Raw genomic sequence first — 24,411 nt, 5'->3', positions numbered from 1 at the left:
CCACACACCCCCGGTTCCCTTTGCTGCAGGAGCAGCCGGTGCATGGGCAGTGCACGGGCACCGGCAGGAGCACGCTGCGCACCCCCGCCACGGGACCGCACTCGCCCCGCGCGCGGAACGCCCCTCCGGTAAGTAACTGCGATCCGCGGGTGGGTTTTGTTGTTTTTTGGTTTTGTTTTTTTTTTTTTGATTTTTGTTGTTGTTGTTGTTGTTGTTGTTGTTTGGGGGTTATTTTAATTTCGGGCGCTTCGGGGTTATTGTTTTTTTTGTTTTGTTTTGTTGTGTTGTGTTGTGTTTGTTTTTTTTTTTTTTTTACGCCTTAGCAATTTTTTTGGCGATATTTATTTTGGGTTTTTGGGCGTTAATTTTTTTTTTAATCGCGTTTCGGGCATTATTCTTATTTGTGTTTTGGGTATTTTTTTTTCTCTTTGCCTGGTTGGATTTATTACGTTGGGAATTTTTGGGCGCTAATTATTTTGCATTTTTTTTCTATTTATTTTTTGTTAATTTTTTTTTCATTTTTACCTTATTTAGTTTTTCGCTTTATTTGTTTGTAGCTAAATATTTATTCGCATCTTTCCGGCATCAAAATATTTTACACATTCGTCTATTTCCTACAAAATATTTTTTCTCTTCATCTTTTTTCCCCCCAAATATTTTTCGCTGTATGTCTTTCCACCAAAATATTTTCCCCTTCATATTTTCCCTTTCATCTCTTTATATTAAAACATTTTCCCCTTAAAACGTCGCTTCAAAATGTTTCGCCTTAAAATTTTGTTCATTAAAATTTTGTGCGTGAAAACATTTGTTCATTAAATCATTTGCTCATCAAACGCTGCTTCAGTAAACCGTTTGCGCCTTCAAACATTTTCGCATCGAGCCCTTTTTGCCTTCAATTTTTTGCTTTCAATATTTTTCCCTTTCAATTATTCCCCATTAATTTTTTTCGCTCTACATTTGTGGGGTTTTTTTGTTGTCGTTTGTTTGTTTTAACCTCAATTTCAAAAAAAAAAAAAACCAAAACAAAACAAGCAAAACAATCCTTTTATTCACGTATTTTCCTCAGCTTTATTTAAGGAAATACACACGTTTTGTTCCCGGCCCGTATTTCTGCCCCCTCCGGGGCTCACCCCGGTTCTTCTTCCCCCGTTCCCCGCGGCTCCGGCCGCGCTCGCCGCCCCGCTCCCCTTTGTTCGCCGCCGCCCGGCCCGTGCCCGGCTCCCCCCGCCGGATCGGGCCCCCCGAGCCCCGGCGCTGCCAGAACAATGACCCGGCGGGCGGGAGCCGCGACCGGGCACCGGCAGAGACCGGGAACAGCGGCCGGGAGATCGGGGAAATATCGGGAAAGCGGGGAAGGGCGCTGGGGAACCGGGGAGAGGAGGGTCAGGATAGCGGGTGATACCGGGGAAACACCGAGGAACCGGGGCTGGGGAAGGAAGGAAACCGGGGAACCGCGGCGAGGGAGGCGGCGAGTACCGGGGAGACAACGGGAAGCGGGGAAACCGAGGGCGAGCGGGGCCGAGCCCCAGGGAGATACGGTCGGTGAACGGGGAGAGATAAAAGAACCGAGCGCCGGGAAACCGGAACCCGAGCAGCGGCCAGAAAGGGTCGGAGCACGGAGAACCGGGCCCGAGCTCCGGGCACCCGGGAGCGCTGGAAAGAGGGGGAGCTTCGCTCCGGGAGCACCGGGAACATGGAAAGGAGGTGGGGGGTGGGGGCTGTGCGCTGAGGAAACTGGGGCTCATGAACTGGGAGCACTGGGAAAAGGGGGGGGCCGCGCTCCGGGGATAGCAGAGAGCGGGGACCGTGCGCCGGCGGTACTGGGGAACGCGGGGCCCTGCGAACGGCCGAGAAAACGGGGCTGCGTACCGGGGAAACGGGGAGCGGAGTGCTGGGGCGCGGGGGCTCTGGGGTGCAGTGATGGCCGTACCCCCACCCCGGGCTGTGCTCTCACTCTCTCTCCTTTCTCTCCCCGTGCCAGGAGCGGAGGATGAACCGACAGCCCCGGCGCGGAGCGCGGCACGACGCCCGCCGAGCCGGCCCGGCGCGGCGCTGAGCATCGCCCACGAGCCGTGTCGGGGTCCCGCCGAGCCCCCCGCGGGTGGGTGCCCCCGGCATGGACGGCCGTGACTTCGCGCCCCCGCCGAGGCTGCTGTCGGAGCGGGGCAGCCTGGGCCACCGGCACGGCACGGGGCGCGTGGCGGGGTCGGCACACGGGGCCGTGCAGCCCCCCGGACACTTCCAGCCCACCAAGTACTTCCCGGCGCCCATCTCCATGGCCACGCACACAGGTCAGAGGGGTCGGGGGCACCCGCGGTGTGGGAGACCGGGAAGGGTTGAGAGGCTCGGCACGGTCCCCGGGAGCTCGGCCTCCCTTTGTGCCGACCTCGCTGTCACCGCGCCCGCTGCTTACGGAGCGAGGATTCGCACCCGCGGGGGGACATTCCCCCCCCCCCACCCAGCCGCTCCGCCGGCACGGAAGGAGCGTGACCCCGGGCTGTGCCGGTGCTGGGACGAGGAGGCGCGTTCGGGGCGAACAAGGAGGCCGTTATGCGTGGGGCGGCGGTGGAAGGTCACCGAGCCCGGGCTCGGTATTCAGCGCCGAAGTGTCAGGGTGCGAAGGGGTTCACGGCGCGTGTTCGTCCGGCAGCTGCCGGGGCTGGACAAAGCGCGGCACACGGCCGAGCTCGGCGCGGCCAGCCAGCCCCGGCGCGGGGTCACCGGATCCGGTGGCCACGGCGAGCTGCCCGCGCGGCTTTGTCTTGCGGCATGTGCTCGGCTGCGGCCGGGCAGGGCTGAGCCGGGGCGCGCAGCGCCTAAACCGGGGTTCGCTGCACGGGGAGCCCCCCGCCGCTGCCGAGCTCCGGGATGGAGCCGGAGCGGGAGCAGGGCCGGAGCGGGAGCCGTGTGCCGGTGCAGCACCGGGGGCCCCCCGCTTCCCGCCGGCGCGGGCGGTTGTCTGGCCGCGGCACGGCGGCAGCGCCGGTTATTGTCGCCGCCTTGATGAGCTGTGAATACTAATAAAATTATATCTGCTTTAATGGGATTACAATTAGTGCGTGGATTAGGGCGGGGGGCACGGCCGGGCCGTCGCGGGGGGGGGTGGGGGGGGTGGTAGCAGCCGTGGGGGGTTCTTGGAAGGAGGTGGAAAGCGGGGGGCACCGGGGGGTGCCGGGGAGGCGGCGCCGGATCGAGCCCGCGGCCGGGGCGGTTTCGCTTTGTGCCGGCGGCCCCGCTGCCGGGACCACCGCCGGGCTTGGGGGAGCCACCCTGGCTTCCCCCAGCTTTGTTGGGTGAGGAGTGCGGATGGGGGCTTGGATCCTGGCCCCGGCATGGGGGATAAGGGTGGGCGTTCGGCTGCTCTCCGGCTCGGGGGATCCCGGAGGGACGCCAGCACCGGGGTGCTGCTGCCTTTCCTCCGGCTTCCCTCCGGCTTCCCGCCGCGGTGGCGTCCCCGTGCAGGACCCTCACACCCGCCGGGGCCTGGGCGACACATGGGAGCCCGAACGCACCGGAGGTTGTTAAAATAACATGGATCCGGCTAAAAATACCCCGGCAGAAACGCGCCGAAAAAAAAAAAAGTAGCATAAAAAAAAAAACCACCAGAAAAAAAAAAAAAAAGAAACCAACAAAAAAACAGAGAAGCCAAACCCAACAACAGAACGAGCTAAAAATATTCCGGCTTTGGCAGGGCCGCCGCAGCCGGAGCATTTCCCAGCGAGCTGCGCTCTGAGGCTCCGCGCGGCCGGAACGCTGCTGGGGCGGATAAACCGGATAATTCAGTGGCCGGCACGCTGCCGGCGGCAGGGGGGTCCCCATCCCCAGCACCCCGTGTCCCCCCGGCACGGCCCGGCCGCGGTGCCGGCAGGGCAGCCGTGGTAGCGTGGCGCGGTAATTAACGCCGATGATTGATAATTACCCCACCCAGCGCACGGAGCCAGCCCGCGGTTGGCCGTGGCGGGGCGATGCCGGTGCCGCACGCGGCACCCGGGGGGCACGGTGGGGCTGGGGGGGCTCCGGCCGTGCTCCCCCAAATGGCTCCCGGCCTGGGGCTGGACTACACCTCCCAGGAGCCTTTGCCGGGCCCGGCGGCCGCCTTGGGAACGGGTGATAAAACTGTTTTCCTTGCTTTTATAAAAGCCGTATACTCGGGGCTGCGCGTTGTTGGAACCGAGCGCTCCGGCTGGCGTCGGGTTTGGCACCGGCACCGGGTGGGTGATGGCACCGGGGCTGGGGTGCCGGTGCTGCCTGGGGATGGGGGGGATGGAGACCCCCAGAGCCCACCCAAGCGGGCTGCGCCCCAATTGTGGTGGGTCCCACTGGCGCAGCACACCCCGTGCTGAGCAGGGACCGGGGTCCCAGTGTCTCTGCCACAAGCAGGGGGTGAGAAACTCTGGCAGAGGTCCACGCTGAGGCCTGGCCGCAATTTTTGTCCTTCGGATGTTTTTGTGGACTAGCGGAGAGTTGTGACTGTGCTGGATTGTGTGTCACCGTGGGCAGGGTGGCCGTGCGGGTGTGTGGCTTGACCCTGGGGGTGTGTGTGTACATCCCAGTGCCGGTGTGCATCCCGGTGTGAATCCCGGTGTGAATCCTGCTGTGAGTCCTGCTCTGCATCCCAGTACTGACCTGCAGCCTGGCCGTGGCAGTGCTGGTGTGCATCCTGGTGCTGGCACGCAGCCTGGCCGTGACAGTGCAGGTCCCGGTGCTTCCCAGGGTGCATCCCAGAGGTGGTGAGTCGGCGGCTGGATGTGCTCCCACACCTGTCCCCTCCCTGGATTGTGCTGCAGGCTGGGTGCTGTGCAGTTCCTGGCATGGCTTTGAGGGGGGATTTGGGTGGTGATGGTGGGAGGCAGGTGGGGACGGTGCCCCTGGCTGGATGGTGACACAGGGCCGGGTGCCAGCGCTGCAGCCGCTCTGCATTGCTGCCTCCCTGGAGATGGGATCTGACGAGGGGCTGGAGGCCACGGTGCAGCTCCAGCACAGCTCCGGCACGGGGGGCTCCACGCTCCCCCCAGCCCCTGTGCGGCACATTGCCAAAGTAGGTGTCTAAGTTAAACCAGACCTGGAGATTAACTGGGCTGCTCCTTGGTAGCCACGAGGCACTGGGGGCTGCATGTGGCTGGTGGGAGCAGTGGGATGTGCAGAACCCCAGATCTCGCAGAGTCATCCCCGAGTGGTTCCACTGTTCCTTAGTCATGAGCTGGATCCAGGCAGAGATGTTGCCACGTGCCAAGCCCTGGGGGACGGGCAGCTGCCACCGGCTCCTGGCACTGCCCAGGGAACAATGGGAATGGATGGCCTCCACAGAGAATTTTGGGGCTACTTTGGGTATCCCCAGCTCCTCGGGATCCCCTGCCCTGCCTGTGCCCTGACTGCCCCACAGCATCACCCCAGGGCAGGTTCTGACCCTGCCTCATGCTGGGGTCCCCCAGCCCCTGGGGGGAGCGGGGGTAGATGAGTCCTCCCTCCACCAAGACCCACATGTGTGACATTCACAGGAACTGCACAGGGTGCCCATGGGCCCACATTTTGGAGGGTTCCTGGGAAGGGTGCATGTGCATGGCATCCATGTAATATCAGGAGTGGGGTGGGACATCAGGACCCCTGGGACTGGACTTCCTGGCTTCCCTGTGCTCCAGAAATGGTCTTCCAAGGCACGTGGATGTTGGGTTGTGTTCTGGGTGTGCAAATTGTGCTCTGAGTGTGAAAGTCCTGCGTGAAGGGAGCATCCACTGAGTACACACGTGTGCTAGCTGTGCCAGTGCTATGTACCAGCCTTGCCAGCATATTTTTCCAGCTGTGCCAGCAGCTTTTTCCAGCTGTGCCAGGATTGTCCACCACCCTCGTGAGCCCTTTGCACATGCGGCCCCAGTGAGTGTGCAAGTGCTGAGTGTGGAGTGGCTGTGGCCAGCACAGCATTCTGGAGGGGATAACCCGTGGCACAGCTCTGGGATCACCCTCCTGGCCCCGTCGGGCACGTTCCGGCAGCATTTCACCATTGCAGCGTTCATTTAGTGCCGTTCATTTAGAACAATATGGATTCAGTTGGAATTACAGCACCGAGGGAGCCAGAGGCTGTTTATTCCCTGTGTGCCAAATTTTTAAAGGGACCGTGTGGGTTGTGAAGCACATGGGGGGCTGCCCACCACCCCCTGCCCAGTTGGGGGGAGGCCTGGGTTGCCCCTGCCAGCTCCCAGCCCTCCGCCCGCATCCCCAGCTCCATTAGGAATGTTCCAGCCCCAAAATAGCCAAGGGAGAAACCCAACCCTGCGCACGTCCCCCCTGCCACCACCACGGTCCTGGGTCTGTCACCGCCTTGGGGATCCCAGAGCAGCCGTGGGCTGAACCCCTCCGGGACCACAACCCCCACCTCCACACACTGGCCCTGAAACTTTCTGCCTTCCCAACACATTCCCATCTGTGCTGCATTTGGAGTGGGGGCGAGGAGCAGCTGGAGGGAAGGGAGCACCTCTTGTTGCCCCCTCCTGAGTCTCCCCAATGCCCCCCCGCCTCTCTCAGCGCTGTCAGTGTGGCTGTGCTGAGACCTGGCACACTTGTTACACGTGTGACTCTCTGTGGATTTGGGGCCAAGGGAAATTTCGTGCCGGAGCCGGGAGCGATGCCGGCAGGGCTGAGTCATGGCACCGGCCTCGGGGAGCCCAGCCAGGGAGTTCCCAGGGTGACGCCGCCGGGGGGTGGCGGGGGGCCAGGCTGGGACCCCACAGCCCATCTGTCCCCTGCTGGCAGCCAGCCCCACGGTGCTGTGCCCGTCCTGGCGAGGGGATCTACCAGCACTGCCGGCTCATCAGTGACACGAGTTGTGCCCGGTCTCAGGGACCGGCAGCATGGGCTGCTCCAACACCAGTGGCTTATCAGCGACACGAGTTGTGCACGTCCTCAGTGACCCATCCCTGTCCTGTCCTCGCCATCGCCGTGACCGGAGGGGCAGAACCAGGGGGCTGCTCCCTGCCCCTGCTCAGTGGTGAGCGTGGCAGAGCGTGAGTGTGCAGGAGGCCATGGCGAGTGGGAATGTGGGATCAGCAGTGCTGGCCAGGGGGCCAGTGTGCGCCAGGGGCCAGTGAGTCAGCGGGTGGGCGGTGGGGAGCGGCAGCCCCACAGCCCCCCCCGGGACACCCTGGCCCTGCCGCCATCAGGGTGGGGTGAGGGGTTATTTTTTTTTTTCAGCCCGTTTCACAGCTTCCAGAAAAGTCTCATTCTGGAAACCTCGGCTTCCCGCCCGGCACGCTGCTGGCTCCACGCCTGCGCGGGGTCCCCCGGCACGGCCGGAGCTGTGGTGCACTGGGTGGGTTTGGCACGGGCAGCACCGGGCAGGGATCCCCCGGGACGCCTTGGCACAGCTGCATGTGCCCACCCATCCCGGTGCGTGTCCGGTTCCCAGGGCTGTGGGTGGGATGCGGCCCTGCCCCCGGCCCACGCGGCCCTGCCCGACTCGGTCTCGCCACGGAGGAAGGAGCGAAGCTGCCTGAAACCACATCCCGACACTCATCCCAGAGGCATCCCGGTGGGATTAGCCGGGGAGCGTGGGCCGGCTTAGAGAGCAAAGCATCGCTTCCTGCCCCGGCTGGGCGGGCAGCCAGCCCGCGCTCCACGCCACGCCACGCGTGCCGAGCCGTGCTGAGCCGTGCCCAGCCGTGCCCAGCTGTGCCGTGGCCGTTCCAGCACACATGGACATGGGGAGCGGGGCCACATGGTCAGGGCAGCTGCTCCCCCATCCTGGCTCCCCCCGTTCTGGCTCCCCCCCATTCCGGCTCCCCCCACCCGGCCGCTGGCCACCAGCTCCAAAGTTTCCACCATGATCTCACGGGTTGGCCGGGATGGGAACGGGATGGGGGCGGGATGGGGAGCGCCGGCCATGGGCCTCCCCAAGGGTGCTGGGGGCCCCCCCAGGCTGCAGGGGAGGCAGCAGGGTCAGGGCCAGGGCTGTTCCCCCTCCTTGCACTCGCACACGTGCGTGCACACACACATCACACACGTGCACCCTCATGGCCCAGCACAGCCCATGTCCCTGGAGCTTGGGAGCAGCAGCGTGGAGAGCCACACGCACGGGCAGAGCCTCCCGTGTGCTGGCACACCTGTGTGTGTGCTTAGGGCACGCACAGGGCAGGGCTCTGGTGCCCCTTGCATGGCTCTGCTGTGCCTCGCACGCTCTGGGGCACGTCTGAGCCCCGTGGGGCTGTGGGTGTGAGGGACATGAGTGCATGAGGGGTGTGACTGCACAGGGATCGCGGGGGCTCACAGGGGGATGTGCACAGGCGGCGTGTGCGCAAGGGTCAGGGTGACGTGAGGGACATGGTAACGTGAAGGGTGTGAGGATGAGGGACCTGTGTGCACAGAGGCTGGGTGTGCACAAGGGACGGAGTCACAAGATGGACACAAGCGCCATGAGGGCTGTGTGTGCCCAGGGGATGCACCAGTGCAGCGTGGGCTGCACAGCCCCGTGGCAGCTGTGCGCACACGCATGTGCACAAGGGCATGTGGTGTGTTGGGTCATGAAAGCAGGGCCTGCACAGCTCCCCCTGACTGCCCTCAGCACCCCCATAATGTTCTCAGCACCCCTGACTGTTCTCAGCCCCCCTGACTGTGCCCTCTTCCTGCAGCCGGCAGCAGCCTGATGGGGAGTGCCCCCCCCTCCTCCTTCATGGGGGGCTTCCTGAGTGGCAGCCTGGGCTCGGGGGGGCCCAGCCACCCTGCCGGTCCTGCTGCCTCCCCTCCAGAACCAGCGTTCTGCGGGCCCCACTCCGGCACCTCCCAGATCTGGTTCTCCCATTCCCACGAAGGTGAGTGAGCACTGGGGTGGGGCTGGGCTGTGGGTCCCGGGTGGCCAGAGGCAGTCATGGCTCTGCCCAGTGCCAGTGGTCATGGCCTACCTGTGCCCAGGTGTATGGGATCCAGACCCCCTGCATCAGCAGCTTCTGTTTGATGAGGGTGGGTTTGGCCACCATCGTGTCCCGAAACACCCTGGGCATCCACAGGTACTGGGCTTAGACCCCACAGCTGGGGTTCAGGGTGGTCAGAGAGGTTCGTGCTGGGCTGCAGAGCTCCAGCTGAGGCCGGGCCACCTGATGTCACTGGTGATGATGAACCCAGACAGGGACGCCCATGTTGGGGCAGGTGACAGTGTGAGGACCCCTGGGCCAGCATTGGTTAAACCGAGTCCCTGTGCCCCACCATGCGCTGCTGTCTCCGTCCCAGCAGAGGAGCGGGAGCGGGAGCGGGGCGGCGGTGCTGGCGCGGGGCCCTGGCAGCCGGCCCAGCTGGTAGTTTGACCGGCTGCCAGCTGGCTCCCGGCGTTCCGGGGGGACGGGGACGGGCAGCGCACGCGGCTGATGGACAGCCTGCCCGAGCCGTGCCGAGCTGAGCCAAGTACGGCCGCTGCTGACACGAGGCTGGGAGGGTCTGAACTCCCCCCCGGCTCCCAGAGTGTGAGAGGGGTCCCAACCTGGAGGGGATCACGGGCTCTGCAGAGAGCTCCCAACTGGAGCGGTGCGGGTTGGGATGCTGGGGGCAGGTGCCACCCCAGCCCCGCTCACTCGATGTCCCCAGCCCCGGGGTACCCCCGCTTCTCCGGGAGCTTGGCCTCCACCTTCCTGCCCATGGGCCACCTTGACCACCACGGCAATGGCAACGTGCTCTATGGCCAGCACCGTTTCTACGAGAGCCAGAAAGGCAGGTACCGGGGCCAGCAGGGACCGCCATGGGGGTGCGTGTGTCCCCAGCCAGGCAGGGGTGGGGGGCTCGGTGCCAAAGCATGTGGTGCTGGGGTGGTGGGTACCAGTCCCATCCCTGCTCCTGGTTTTCACAGGGTTGTGGCAGGTGCTAACAATGGGTACCGACCCTTCATCCCCCTCCTCCCTTCATTGGCACGGCCACCGGTTCTTTGGGGGGCCTGTGTGGGGGTCTCACCCATCGCCCTCCCCTCCAGATAACTTCTACCTGCGGAACCTTCCGGCACAGCCTCCCCTGCTCCCTGCCAGCCACGGCTTCCCCGGCATCGCCCGCGCTGCCCCTGGGCCCCCCGCCGGCTCCTGCAGCCGGGAGCGGGACGCCGGCCCCCTCCCCAAGACCCCCAAGGACTACGAGCGCTTCCTGGCAACCAAGGAGAAAGGGGGCAAGGGGGACCCCAAGGAGCGGCTGCCCGAGGAGGATCCCAAGGAGCGGCACAAGGCGGTGCTGCCGGTGCCGCCCGAAGGGCACTGCAAGGAGGGGGTGCCGCCACGGGGGTCTGGCGACGGGCGCCCCAAACCCCTGGCCTCGTGCCTGCTGGGGGCCAAGGGGCTGGACGAGGACGGTGCCCGCGCCGCGCTGCCTAGCTGTGCCGGGAGCGCCCTGCCCCGCGCCGCCCGCTGCGCCCCCAAGGAGCGGGAGCCGGGGGTCCCCGAGACCCCCCAGCCCTACGGTGAGGCAGTGGAGCGGAGGCAGATGCTGCACCATGCCGTATCCTACGCCGTGCCCGCCGCCGGCTCCTTCCCCTGCCTCCCGCTGCACGCCGGCCCCGAGGTGCTGTGCCCGCTGCCAGAGCCCCCCGCCCGGGAGCTGAAGCTCAGCGGAGCTACGTTGGTGCCCTCGGTGGGACCCCCGACGGACAAGAGCCGCTCCTTCCAGGCGGAATCCGGCGGGATGGAGCGCGGGGACGGCAAGGAGCGGCACGCCGAGGCGGGCGCTGAGCCCTACGGTGCCTCCTTCCATCACCCGCTGAAGGCTGAGGGGTCGGCGGAGCGGCGGCTGGAGTGGGGGCCTCCGGGCACCCGGCTGAAGGGGCTGGAGTACCTGGGAGGGGGCGCAGCCGAAGGACCTCCGTTCTCCGGCCGGTGCCCGGCGCCCAAGGCGGGTTTGGAGAAAGGCTACTTCGAGGTGCCACCTGCACCTGACTGCTCCCGTGCTCCCCGGCCCGACCCTCTGGGCGTCCGCGTCGGCCCCTCCTGCTGCACTTTAGAGAAGGGCCCCCCCAAGGACCCCCCGGCCCAGAAGGTGGCTCGGATCCGGCACCAGCAGCACCCCGAGGCGGAGGCGACCGAGGGCAAGCGCAAGCCCCTGGAGTTGGGTGGCCTGGGGTACGGCGGGCACCCCCTGCCCCCCTGGGGGGTGCAGGGCCAGGGGCCACCCCTGGCTGTGGCAGAGGAGCGGAAGGGGGGGCCCTACCTGGACCCCTTTGGCACGGGGCTGGTGCGGGCACAGGAGGTGCCCAATGCCCCTGACGAGGTGTCGGCCATGAAGAACCTGCTCAAGTACAGCAACGGGGCGCTGCTGGGGGGGCAGAAGGGCCCCCCCTTCATGGGGCTGGGCAGCGCCAAGGGCAGCTGTGCCCACCAGGATGCCAAATTCCCATCGGGAAAGGGTCAGCCAGAGCTGGAGCGGCCGGACTGCGCCCGAGGCCGGGAGCACGAGGCGTTGGGCCCTGGTGGCACCGAGGGTGAGGTGCGGCAGCCGCCTGTGGGCATCGCGGTGGCCGTGGCACGGCAGAAGGACACTCTGGGCCGCCACGAGCCGTACGGCACCGGCGGCGCCGGCAGCACCGGGCGGCAGCGGGCAGCTGCTGGAGTCAAAGGTAAGGGCTGGGGAGGGGCCCGGGGTGGCAGGGGGGCTGGCAGTGCCACGCTGATGCCACTGTGGTGTCCCCGTGGCAGCAGGCACGGCGCGCCCCGTGCACCTGATGGAGCTGGAGGCTGAGGAGGAGCGGGGCCGGCTGTGCGAGGAGCGCCTGGGGCTGCCTGGGAGGGACATCCTCCTCCAGTGAGTGATGGGGAGCCAGGGGTGCTGCTGGGGGACATGGGGAAGGGTGTAAAGGGTGGAAAATATGCTGTGTGTGTGTTTTTTGGGGTGCAGGGGTGGAAGATGGGGGTCCTTGGAGGGTGTGCAGGGGAGGGTGATGCCAGTGCTGCCCCCACACTCTGTGTACCCCCTTTTCCCTCAGGGACAACAAGGACCTGGTGGAGTTTGCCCGGATGCACCCATCGGGGGGGTGTCCCGGGGAGCTGACCCCTCACCTGATGATGACGGGGGGCTCGTCGCTGCCGGCGGGGCAGCTCGGGGGGGACCCTGCTGCCCACGCCCACCCTGCGCACACGCACTGGCTGCCCCGCACTCGCAGCCCCTCCATCTGGATGGGGGGACACTCCTACGGTCAGTGCTGGGTTTGGGGGGATTTGGGTGGGTGCTGAACCTCAGCGTTGGGGTGCTGACAGACCCCTCCTGTCCCCACAGGCATCGGGCACCCCGCTCTGCACCAGAACCTACCCCCTGCCTTCCCTGCCTCCATGCCCAGCACCATGCAGCCTGTGTTTCCCCTCGCCCAGGACCCCCCTGCCCAGCTCGTCATCCTCCCCACGGAGCCCCCCACCCACGGCACCCCCCACACACTGGGTGAGCCTGAGACCCCCACCTTGTGCTGGGGAAGGGGTTCCTGGAGGTTGAAGGGGATTGAGAGAGAGGAGAGGGGGGTGCGAGGTAGGAGATGGGAGGGTCACTGGGGGTACTTTTGGGGGTGCAGATGAAGGGTACGGTGTCCCTGCAGGTGCTTTTGGAATTCAGGGGTGGGAGATGGAAGTCTCTGAGAGTTCTGCCAGGGTGGCAGGACTGGGGTTGGGCACTGCTGGGCTCTGTGGGGTGACCTTGACAAGGGCCTCCAATTGTCCCCCACTCTGCTGGCAGCTGACGTGATGGACCAGGCGTCGCTGTGGCCCCCCATGTACCCGGGCCGGGGTCCTGGTGGCCACCTGCAGCACACGGGGCAGCTCCCCGTGTACCCACGGTCGCAGTTCCTGCGGCAGCAGGAGCTCTATGCCCTGCAGCAGCAGCAGCAGCAACAGCAGCAGCAGCAGCAACAGCAGCAGCAGCAACGGGCTGCCCAGGCCCTCGAGATCCAGCGCCAGGTGCACGGCCAGGGGCTGGGGGATGGGATGGGATGGGATGGGATGGGATGGGATGGGATGGGATGGGATGGGATGGGATGGGATGGGATGGGATGGGATGGGATGGGATGGGATGGGATGGGATGGGATGGGATGGGGCAGGACTGAGGGAGTGGGGACAGGCAGTAGGTCAGGGACTGGACTATGGGGCTGGATGGTGAAGTGGGATGCAAGGCTGAGATGTGGGGTGGGATCTGACACGTGTCACCTCCTTGTACCGTGCAGCGGAAACCGGAGGAGCAGCCCCTGGAACTGGAGGAGAGGGGTCCCGAGAAGCCCTTCAAACCCTCCCACAAAGCAGTTGCCTTAAACCCCCCGGCCAAGGGCCTGACCTCGGTGGCCCCCACACCCTCCAAGCTGTCCCCGTGCTGCCACTCGCCGGCCCTGCGGCACCCGGCCAAGTGCCCCGTGACGCTGCCCACGGCCCCCTGCACTTTACCCGCCTGCCCCGCCGCCAGCCCCGCCGTGGCCCCCCGCTCGCCGGCCGCCAGCCCCCTGCCCGCCCCCAGCAAGGGCAGCGACGGCGAGGACGCGCGGGGCGAGGGGCAGCCCCCACGCCGCTACCCCAAACCCCTGGAGCCAGGTAGGACCGCGGGGATGGGGAACAGGAGGAGGGCGGCCGGGGATAACCGGGGCATCCCCGTTGATCATCGCCCTCTCTCCGCAGACCTGCCCCCCGGGTATGGCTACCCCACCGCCGCCATGGGCTACCCCGCGGCACACTCGGCCGAGCCGGCGGACCCCGACCCCGTGCACGCCGGCTCCCCGCCCGCCGAGCCCGAGCAGTCCCGGACCTTCAGCCCCACGGCCGAGGCGCTGCGAGAGCCGGGCCCCCCGCGGGACCCCCCGACCGAGGGTCCCGGGGTGGTGCTGCACCGCCACCACCTGCTGCTGCCCCCGGGACCGCTCTGCGGGGAGAGGGGGGCAGCGCCGACCGCAGGCGGCACCGAGGAGCCCTTCGGGGGGCACCGCGAGGTGGCTCAGGGAGCGCTGGAGCAGCCGGAGCAGCAGCACCCCCTGCCCGAGGAGGGGGGCTCCCCGCTGCTCCCCACTGCAGAGGAAGAGGAGGAGGAGGAGGAAGAGGAGGAGGAGGAGGAGGAAGGCGACAGTGATGGCTCAGAGCCAGAGGGCAGCTGTGATGAGGAGGAGGAGGAGGATGAGGATGGTGATGTCCCCAGCGGGCACCAGGGCTGCTCGGGTGGTCTGGAGGCACTGATCGCTGCTGGCATCGACCTGGGGGAGCTGCCGGCGCTGGAGGAACCCGAGGAGCCACCCCCGGCCCCCCCTTCTCCTGCCCCCCACCCCTCAGGGATCCCCGGCATCGCCCTGCTCAGTGAACTCGCTGACCTGGAGCTGCGCCGGCGCCGCTGTGACCTGGCCAGGGAAGGTGGGTGACACCCAGTGCCCCCAAGTGTCCCCAGCGTGCCCTGGTGACTCCCTGCACCCCCGGTGCCTCCAGTGCCCTTTGTGCTGTGGGGCTGCAGGCCGTGCCATGCCGTGCCATGCCGTGCCATGCCGTGCCATGCCGTGCCATGCTCACAGCCAGGGCTCGGCTCCAGCGCTGGCTCCAGGCAGTTGCTGGGATTCCCTCCCAGCTGGGCTTCCCCAAGGAATCCTGGAGGCCCCAGCAGGGATGGCCGAACAACCTGGCACATCCCCAGCCCTGCTGGAGGGAAGGAGGGAGCCTGGGTGGGGGGACCCGTGCTAGGTTCAGGTGGGGACACTGTGAAGTGAGGGGGTGGCTGTGGAATCCCATTCCCCATGGATGGGGTGCTGGGATGGGCGTGGGGTCAGATGAGGCACATCACCATGGCCCTTCCAGCTGGGGGCCTGCTCCTGTGCCCCCCAGCCCCTCAGGAAACGGCGCAGGGCTCTGGGATGTCCATCCTTGCTGACCTCCTGCCGTCCCCACAGGTGAGGATGAGGAGCTGCTGGCCTTCAACCTGCAGAACCTGGCCACGGTGGCGGCCGCCTGGTCACTGGTGGAGGCAGCAGGGCGGGAGGGCAGCCCCCCTGCGCTCAGCCCCCTGCCCGTGTCCCCCCCGCCCCGTGTCCGCGTCCCCCGGCGCAAGTACACCTGGACCCCCAAAACCAAGGCCGTGAGTGTCCGCTGGAGGGGGTGGGAAGGGAGATGAGCTGTGCCCAGCCTCAGCCCTGGCTCTGAGGGCGCTGGCACTGCCAGCTGTGCCCAAACCCCCCCTGGCCCCCAGGTGTGCCCGCTGAAGGCAGCCATGGAGCAGCTGAACACGCAGGAGGTGGAGGTGAGGATGCGCCTGGCCGAGCTCCAGCGCCGCTACAAGGAGAAGCAGCGGGAGCTGGTGAGGCTGCAGCGACGCCACGACCACGAGTACGTCCCTGTCCCCATCCCTGTCCCTGGGAATAGGTGCAGCACTGATAGTCGTCTGCGCGATGAGGCTGGGCTCGCCTTGGCCCGGCAGCCCTGGGGGCTGTGCTGATGGTGTCCCCGTTCTGCAGGCGTGACGAGAGCTCCCGCAGCCCCGCACGGCGCGGGCCGGGGCGGCCGAGGAAGAGGAAACACTCCAGTGCCCTGGGCAGGGCTGAGAGCCGCAAGGTCAAGTGAGTGACTGGTGCCTCGTGTCCCCCTCTCGGCCCAGGGGAAAAAAAATTAATCTGCAGGTTTTATGTCACAAAACGTTAGTGAGAGAGGGGAGGGAGGGAGGGAGGGAGACAGCAGCTGGGGCGTGCAGGAGCCAGCCAGGGTCGGGTCTGGATCCTTCTGGGGGATGCAGGATGAAGCTGAGGGGTGCAGATTCCATCCAGGGGTGCAGGGTCCCCCTGGGGGTCCCACGGGCACCGTGCCCACACCGTGTCCCCCCCAGGGCGGTGAAGACCAGCCTGTCCCTGCTGTGTGCTGAGCTGCGAGGGGACTCTGAGCCCCAGAAGAAGAGGAGCAAACTGGCAGGGGGGACCTTCAGCAGCCTTCAGGGCTCCCCGGTGAGTCCCACGGGGTCCGGGGGGTGTGTTCTACCCCTAACTCTCCCCGAGTCCCCCCAGTGTGGGATCCTCTGCCCTGTGTGGTGACTCATGGGGTGTCACAGCTGAAGCAGAAGGTGAAGGGCAAGGGGTTGCCCCCCGGGCTCAGCCCCTTCCGCCGGAGGGACCCCAACCCTGGTGCCCGCATCCAGAAGAAGCTGAACCGGCCCAAGGGCTCCAAGGGCTCCAAGTACCAGGGGCAGGACCCCGGTCCCCGGCAGCCCCTCCACTTCAGAGGCAAGGCTGGCACAGGGATGGCATGTGGGATTGGGATAGGGGTGCGGGATTGGGATGGAGGTGAAGGGATGAGGTTCAGAATGGGGTACAGGGGTGGGATGCGGGTCTGGTTGTGAGGTGGTGTGGGATGGGGGATGGGGGATGGGGATGTGGTATCTGGCATGGGGATAGGGACATGAGGTTGGGATTGGGGTTCTGGGGTCTGGCATGAGGTTCGGGGTTGAAGCTGGGGGTGCAGAGTACGGCCATGGGTCTGGGGGAGGCAGGATAGTTGTGGGGGTGGGTAATTCCAGGGGTCACACATGGCCTCAACTCACCCCATTCTTCACTGGGGTTGCAGGGGTCACCCCTGTGTGCAGGAGTCTCTCACTGCTGTCCTCTCCCCTTGCAGATGAGCCTGAGGGTGACACGGACAGTGAGGAGGGGGATGAGGAGCCGGGGCTGTCGCTGCCCTCGGGGCCAATGGCTGTGCTGGGGCCCTCCCCATCCTCTGTGGTGAAGATGGAGGCAAACGAGAAGGCCAAGAAGAAAAAGGAAAGGCAGGGGCTGCTAGGTAATGGGATTCACCCCAGGACACAGGGAGTGGGGACAAGAACCCCATGGGGCACAGGCTGGGACTGGGTGGGCAGCTCTGAGGTGCTCCAAGCCTGGACCTCCATGGGGTCCCCAGAGCCCTGTCACCCTATGGGAAGCCCTGACCCCTCTCCCTACCAGGTCCCTGCCACCTGGGGAGCCCCGAGGGGGAGGTGAAGATCAAGCGGCGGCCGGTTAAGGCCGGGGGAGCCGGGAAGCTGGAGAAGGTGCCGGGCCGGCGGAAAGCCGGGGGCTGCCCCGAGGGCAGCAAGAAGAAGCTGAAAGCCAAGGCCAAGGAGAGCCTGCGGCCCCCAGCCCCCGGTGGCCTCAGTCCCCCGGGACCCCCCAGCAGCCTTTTTGGGGGCACCGACCCCCGGCTGCTGGGGCCACGGGACGAGGGGGCTCGGCTGGGAGAGAGGGGCAAGAAGGGCACCCACAAGAGCAAAGGGCTGCAGGCAGCCCTCAGGGTGAGTGGGGACTGGGGTGGGGGCACCCCTGGGGTCGGGGGCAGGAAGATTTGGCATCTGCATGGGTTTGGGCCACCAATGGGGCCAGGGCATGCAGGGGCTGGGATTACTGGGGTGTTCCAGTGAGATCTGGGTGCAGGTTTTTGGGAGTGGTTGTGGAGCACTGAGGGAACCGTGGGGTGCAGAGGGATGGGGGCAGGTTTTGCACAGGCTGCGGGTGTTGGTGGAACTGAGGGGGCACCAGTGGAGGGATTGGGGTGGTGGGAGGCACTGGTGAGCCCCGGGGGAGGCTGGGGTCACACAGAGGGGTCATTGGCTGGTCCTGACCTGCCCGTGCAGCGCAAGAACGGGGCACTCTCACTGGCCCTCTCCCCCCGGAACGCCAAGACCATCCTGAGCAAGGGCAAGAAACTGGCCAAGGTCAAGACCAAAGTGGCCACCAAACAGGTGAGACCCTTGGGGGTGCACCCCACCGTGGCACGGCCCCCTTTGCCCCCCACCCACCCCACGCCTCCTCCTCCTGCAGTGCAAGGGCCGGGCTGTCAGCAAACTCCTGGAGAGCTTCACCGTGGAGGACGACTTCGACTTCGATGACAACAGCAGTTTCTCAGAGGAGGAGGAGGAGCTGGGAGGCTGCCTGGCAGGGGGGGCACGCGGGGGGGTGCCCCACGCCTGCTCCATCCAGAAGGAGGATCTGAGGGATGGACTGCACATCCTGATCCCCAAGGAGGACAGCCTGCTCTATGCCGGCAGCGTGCGCACCATCCAGCCTCCCGACATGTGAGTGGAGGCTCGGGGGGGGTCCCCAGATATTCGGGGGGCGCACCAAGATGGGTGCTGAACCCCTTCTGTGCCCCGTCCTCAGCTACAGCATCATCATCGAGGGTGAACGGGGGAACAGGCAGCACATCTACTCACAGGAGCAGCTGCTGCAGGAGGCGGTGAGTGGGGTGGGGATCAGGGTGAGGGATCAGGAGAGGGTCCTGGACCCCACAAACCCTGACGTGCTTCCCACAGGTCCTTGACATTCGGCCGCAGTCGCGCCGGAGCCTTCCACCCGGCACCCGCGTCTGCGCCTACTGGAGCCAGAAATCCCGGTGCCTGTACCCGGGGAACGTGGTGCGAGGTGAGGCTGGGTGGGGTCAGCCGGTGGCGTGGGCAGTGTCCGGGATCGCTGCCCATCCCAACAGCCCCCCTGTGCTGCAGGCTCCTCCAGCGATGAGGAGGAGGAGGATGCCGAGGCCGTGCTGGTGGAGTTCGATGATGGGGACACAGGACACATCGCCGTGTCCAACATCCGCCTGCTGCCCCCCGACTTCAAGATCCAATGTGAGGGGCTGGGGTGGGATCGTGGGATTTGAGGGGGTGTGGGGGGAGCACAGGACCATCCTGACCCCCCAATCCCCACAGGCACCGAGCCCTCCCCAGCACTGCTGGTGTCCAGCTCCTGCCGGCGGGCGAAGCGGGCGTGTGGCGATGTGGGCACCCCTGGGGCGCTGCCCCCCACGCTCTGCCCTGACCACAGCCCCCAGCCCCCCCGGAATTCAGGCAGGAAGGCGGCCAGCAAGGAGAAAAGTGGTATGGAGGGGAAGGAGCGGGATTCCCCTGCTGGGCTGGGATGAAGGGAATGGAGTTGGGATGTGAGAGTTTTTGGGATGAGGGGAGGATACTGGAATGCAGGGAAGTGCGCTGGGATGTGGGGAAGGCTGTTGGGATGCAGGAAAGGGTGCTGGGATGTAGGCAGGGGAACAGATTCATGGAGGGATGCAGGGATGTATGGAAGGGTGCTGGGATGCAAACATGGGGGTTAAGGAGGGAATATTGGGATGCAGAGTAAGGTGAGGAGCTGGGGTTGGAGGAAGGGGTGGAATAATGGGGATGGAGATCAACCCCAGAGCATCCCTCCTTGCTCCCTTGACCCCTGACCCCTGTGTTCTGCAGGCAAAGCCGTGGAGGGGCTGTCGGGGGGCCGGGGGCCGGCGCTGGGTGACAGCACGGCTGGGCGGCGCGGAGGGTCCCTGATCAGCTGGGCTGCCGTGGCACAAACTAAGCGGAAGGCGGCAAACAAGGGCTCGGCCGTGCTCCAGAACCTCTTCCAGGTCAACGGCAGCACCAAGAAGCTGCGGGCGAAGGAGACCCTCTTCCCTCTGCACCACCATCACCACCACCTCACCGCCCCTGTCTTTGGCAACACCTTCGGTGCCGACTCCTTCGGCCGCATCGCCAGCTCCTACGGCTCCTTCGGTGCCGGCGCCGGGCTGGTGCTGCCGGCGGCCCAGAAGCTGCTACGCTCCAAGAAAGCCGAGCGGCTGGAGGCCGAGGTGGGCAGGAGCGGGCGCAGGAAGGCGGCGGGCAGCGAGTTCCTGGTCAAGCTGGACCACGAAGGGGTGACGTCCCCCAAGAACAAGACGTGCAAGGCGCTGCTGTTGGCCGAGAAGGACTTTGGGGCCAGGCTGGAGCGGCCGCTGGGCAGCCACGGCTACGGACACGCCGGGCTGGGCGGCCGGGAGCGCAGGGGCCGCGCGGCCACGCACCCGCTGCCCGTGGGGCTGGCGCTGCGCAAGTACTCGGGACACGGGGACTTCACCCTGAACTGTGACAGCGACTGCCACAGCTCCTACTCGGACATGGACGAGGACGAGGACGCGGGTGGGCTCGGTGCCGACGTCCCCTCGCGCTTCATGACGCGCCTCTCTGTGTCCTCCTCTTCCTCGGGCTCCTCCACCTCGTCCAGCTCTGGCTCCATCTCCACGTCCAGCCTGTGCTCCTCGGACAATGAGGATTCCTCCTACAGCTCGGAGGACGAGGACTCGGCGCTGCTGCTGCAGACCTGCCTGTCGCACCCGGTGCCGGCGCTGCTGGCACAGCCGGACGCTCTGCGCCCCAAGGGCGCCGCGCCCCAGCGCTGTTTCCTGTCCAAGGCGGCCACCTCCGGCCCCAAGGCCAAGCTCAAGCGCAAGGATCCCCTCAGCTTCGCCAAAGCCAAAGAGTTCTCCCGGCGGCAGCGCCTGCCCTCGGTGGAAAACCGGCCAAAGATCTCCGCCTTCCTGCCTGCGCGCCAGCTCTGGAGGTGGTCGGGGAACCCCACGCAGGTAAGGAACGCCGTGGGCAGCTGCCGTGGCACAGCCGGCACCCAGCCCTTGGCACAGACAGCACCCACCTCGGCACAGATTGGGAGGGAAGGAGAAGGCACAGCTCGGGGCAGGGGACACAGTTTGCTGTTTGTTTGCAAGGGACGAGGTGCAGGTGCCCAGGGACGTGTCAGGTGCCACATGCTCAAGGCAGAGTTCTGAATGCTCAAGGGATACCAGCTGTGACACGTGGGCACCAGTGCTGGTGGCACATGGGCAGCCAGGGCAGGGAGCTGGTGACACCAACTGTGAATGCCAGCACAGGGAGTTGATGGGACCAGCTGTGTCCCTTGAGCTGGCAGTGCTGGTGACAGCAGCTGTGCCCCTAGTTCTGTGAGACCCTGCCCTGGCACCGCTCTCCACATCCTCCCGCGGTGTGCCCACGCCAGCAGGGCAAGTTTGGGGGTCCCTGTGCCAGCCCTGAGGCCGTGTCCCCTCCCCAGCGGCGCGGCATGAAGGGCAAGGCACGGAAGTTGTTCTACAAGGCCATCGTGCGGGGCAAGGAGACGCTGCGCGTGGGCGACTGCGCCGTGTTCCTGTCAGCCGGGCGGCCCAACCTGCCCTACATCGGCCGCATCGAGAGCATGTGGGAGTCCTGGGCCAGCAACATGGTGGTCAAGGTCAAGTGGTTCTACCACCCCGAGGAGACCAAGCTGGGCAAGCGCCAGAGCGACGGCAAGGTGAGGGCAGGGCTGGCTCCAGGGGCAGGGAGCCACGTGCCAGCTCGGGTAGCCACGTGCCATGTCGTGTGGTCATGCAGCATGTCAAGTAGCCACACAACACATCAGGTAGCCACACGTCATGTCAAGCCATGTGTCGTGCCAGGGAGCTGTATACCACACGAGATAGCCAAGTACCAGGGCAAGTAGCCATATGCCATGTCCGGTAGGTATGTGGTGTCAGGTAGCCCTGTCGCGTGTCATGCAGCCACACATGACCATGCTGCACATCAGGTAGCCATGTACAGTGTCTAGTAGCCACATACCTACATCAGGTGGCCATGTCCCAGACCTGGTGGCCATGTGCGGGACCTGGTGGCCCAGTCACTGGCCAGGTAGCCATGTCCCACAGCAGGTAGCCATGTCCCACAGCAGGTAGCCATGTCCCACAGCAGGTAGCCACGTGCCAGCCCAGGCAGCGGCAGTGACGGCGCCTTGTCCCCGCAGAACGCGCTGTACCAGTCGTGCCACGAGGACGAGAACGACGTGCAGACCATCTCGCACAAGTGCCAGGTGGTGGGGCGGGAGCACTACGAGCAGCTGACGCGCGGCCGCCGCTGCCAGGACCGCCAGGACCTCTATTACCTGGCGGGCACCTACGACCCCACCACGGGGCGCCTGGTGACCGCCGACGGGGTGCCCATCCTGTGCTGACCCCCGGGGTGCCCGGCCCCCGCCGACCTCCGGGGTGACCACCCCCGTGCTGACCCCGCCCGGCTCTTCTGAAAAAGGGTGGCATGGGGGAACACTGGGGGGCACATCGGGGGGACGTGGGGGGAGGGCTCCCCTACAAGCCATAACTTTCCCTAGTACCTCTGACTGTTTGCCAGCAGGTGAAGCAGAAATCAGGTGTGTTGTTCTATTTATTTTGCCTGTAAATATTGTATTTCTTCTGGGAAGTTTTATGGAAAAGCGAGAAAGGAAAAAAAAAAAATAACGACGACAACAACGACAAAAAAAAAAAAGACAAAAAATGATGGGGGGAAAAAAAAAATCACAAAAAAAAAATAATAATAATCCTCGGGGAAGGGGGTGGTGGGGGGGCTCGTTTCAGTGCACTGTGTCCCCCAGCCTGGGGGGACGGGGACAGCAGGGAGCGCTGTACAGAGGGGGCCAGGGCGGGGGGCTCGGCCCCGGGCGGGGGGCCCAGCGCCGCCGTCCCCAGTGCAATAGTGGGGTGACCGCGGGGGGAAACACACCCCGGGGGGACCACGGGGACCCCGCGGGGCCGGCGGACGCTGGCCCGTCCCGCCGCCGCTGCCTGGAAAATAATGTACAGGGGCTTTTCCAGTGTAAACACTAAAAAACAAAAAAAAAAAAACAAAACAAAACAAAAAAAATAATAAAAAAACCAAAACAGGATTAAAAAAAATAACCCAAAAGGACAAAAAAAAAAGGAGCAAAGGGTTAAACAAAGGTTTTATGAGCCGCCATTCCTGTAAAGGCCTTTTACTATGGAACTTTTTTATGGATAACTTGGCTTATGAATAAATATATGAACCGTTGCTGGCGCCGGCCTCAGTTTCCCTCATGCTGTGACCACCCCTGGAACCCCCAGTTCAGATCGGGGGGATCAGGGATGGATTGGGTTTGGATCAGGGATGGATTGGGTTTGGATCGGGTTTGGATCAGGGATGGATCGGGTTTGGATCAGGTTTGGATCAGGGATGGATCGGGTTTGGATCAGGGATGGATCAGGGATGGATCTGGTTTGGATCAGGGGTGGATCAGGGATGGATCAGGGATGGATCGGGTTTGGATGAGGGATGGATCAGGGATGGATCAGGTTTGGATCAGGGGTGGATCAGGGATGGATTGGGTTTGGATCAGGGATGGATCGGGTTTGGATCAGGGATGGATCAGGGATGGATCGGGTGTGGATGAGGGATGGATCAGGGATGGATCGGGTTTGGATGAGGGATGGATCGGGTTTGGATCAGGGATGGATCAGGGATGGATCGGGTTTGGATGAGGGATGGATCGGGTTTGGATCAGGGATGGATCATGGATGGATCGGGTGTGGATCAGGTTTGGATCAGGGATGGATCAGGGATGGATCAGGGATGTATCAGGGATGGATCGGGTTTGGATCAGGGATGGATCAGGGATGGATGAGGGATGGATCGGGTTTGGATCAGGGATGGATCAGGGATGGATGAGGGATGGATCGGGTTTGGATCAGGGATGGATCAGGGATGGATGAGGGATGGATCGGGTTTGGATCAGGGATGGATCAGGGATGGATCGGGTTTGGATCGGGGTGGATCAGGGATGGATCAGGGATGGATCGGGTTTGGATCAGGGATGGATCAGGGATGGATCAGGGATGGATCGGGTGTGGATCAGGTTTGGATCAGGGGTGGATCAGGGATGGATCAGGGATGGATCGGGTGTGGATCGGGTTTGGATCAGGGGTGGATCAGGGATGGATCAGGGATGGATTGGGTTTGGATCAGGGATGGATCAGGGATGGATCGGGTGTGGATCGGGTTTGGATCAGGGGTGGATCAGGGATGGATCAGGGATGGATCGGGTGTGGATCGGGTTTGGATCAGGGGTGGATCAGGGATGGATCGGGTTTGGATCAGGGATGGATCAGGGATGGATCAGGGATGGATCGGGTGTGGATCGGGTTTGGATCAGGGGTGGATCAGGGATGGATCAGGGATGGATCGGGTGTGGATCGGGTTTGGATCAGGGGTGGATCAGGGATGGATCGGGTTTGGATCAGGGATGGATCAGGGATGGATCAGGGATGGATAGGGTGTGGATCGGGTTTGGATCAGGGATGGATCGGGTGTGGATCAGGGATGGATCGGGTGTGGATCGGGTTTGGATCAGGGGTGGATCAGGGATGGATCAGGGATGGATCGGGTGTGGATCGGGTTTGGATCAGGGGTGGATCAGGGATGGATCAGGGGTGGATCGGGTTTGGATCAGGGATGGATCAGGGATGGATCAGGGATGGATCGGGTGTGGATCACTCAGGGCCTGTTTCCCCCCTCCCCACGTGGGCTCAGACAGACGGGCAGAGCTCCCTCCTCATTGGTCGAGCCTCCGCCAATCAGCGGGGGCCGAGCCCGCAGCCGCGCTCCCATTGGCTGTCGGGGCACGCTTTTGTTCTCGGCCCCGGCGCGCGCCGGCAGACCCCACCCCCGGCCGCCAGGGGGCGCTGTGGGCGGGGCCGAGCCCTCGCGCGGGTCCGTGCTGCCCCCTGGCGGCCGCGTCGCGACAGAGCGAGCGACACCGAGGGGACAGAGGGACAGAGAGGGGACAGAGAGGGGACAGAGAGGGGGGAGAGAGAGGGGGGACAGAGAGGGGACAGAGAGGGGACAGAGAGGGGGGACAGAGAGGGGACAGA

The 24,411-nt window shown here is 64.8% G+C and overlaps 1 protein-coding gene across 1 annotated transcript; it reads left to right on the top strand.

Annotated features, from left to right (window-relative positions):
* On the top strand, nt 1–21,780 carry BAHCC1 (BAH domain and coiled-coil containing 1). The gene is made up of 27 exons (XM_062506247.1): nt 1–128; nt 1,982–2,291; nt 8,619–8,798; nt 9,565–9,687; nt 9,944–11,566; nt 11,646–11,751; nt 11,933–12,141; nt 12,223–12,381; nt 12,670–12,898; nt 13,151–13,512; nt 13,597–14,316; nt 14,844–15,028; nt 15,140–15,276; nt 15,405–15,506; nt 15,770–15,884; nt 15,989–16,160; nt 16,552–16,713; nt 16,875–17,200; nt 17,540–17,647; nt 17,727–17,980; nt 18,066–18,141; nt 18,218–18,326; nt 18,407–18,529; nt 18,611–18,778; nt 19,142–20,292; nt 20,775–21,011; nt 21,498–21,780. Exons 2-27 carry the CDS (start codon nt 2,117–2,119, stop codon nt 21,702–21,704), a joined length of 7,518 nt encoding a protein of 2,505 aa, XP_062362231.1. The 5' UTR covers nt 1–128; nt 1,982–2,116; the 3' UTR covers nt 21,705–21,780.
* The last annotated feature ends 2,631 nt before the right edge of the window (nt 21,781–24,411 follow it).

Source organism: Cinclus cinclus, chromosome 20, assembly GCF_963662255.1.
Source record: "Cinclus cinclus chromosome 20, bCinCin1.1, whole genome shotgun sequence".
Taxonomy (NCBI): Eukaryota; Metazoa; Chordata; class Aves; order Passeriformes; family Cinclidae; genus Cinclus; species Cinclus cinclus.
Note: the sequence above shows the minus strand (reverse complement) of the source record. Positions and strands in the feature narration are given on the sequence as shown.

Bases quoted from the DNA above. Each gene is read 5' to 3' on its own strand.
- BAHCC1 (XM_062506247.1), top strand. From the start codon at position 2,117: ATGGACGGCCGTGACTTCGCGCCCCCGCCGAGGCTGCTGTCGGAGCGG. The intron at 2,292-8,618 runs GTCAGAGGGGTC...CTCTTCCTGCAG, and splicing joins CTCCATGGCCACGCACACAG to CCGGCAGCAGCCTGATGGGG. The intron at 20,293-20,774 runs GTAAGGAACGCC...TCCCCTCCCCAG, and splicing joins GGTCGGGGAACCCCACGCAG to CGGCGCGGCATGAAGGGCAA.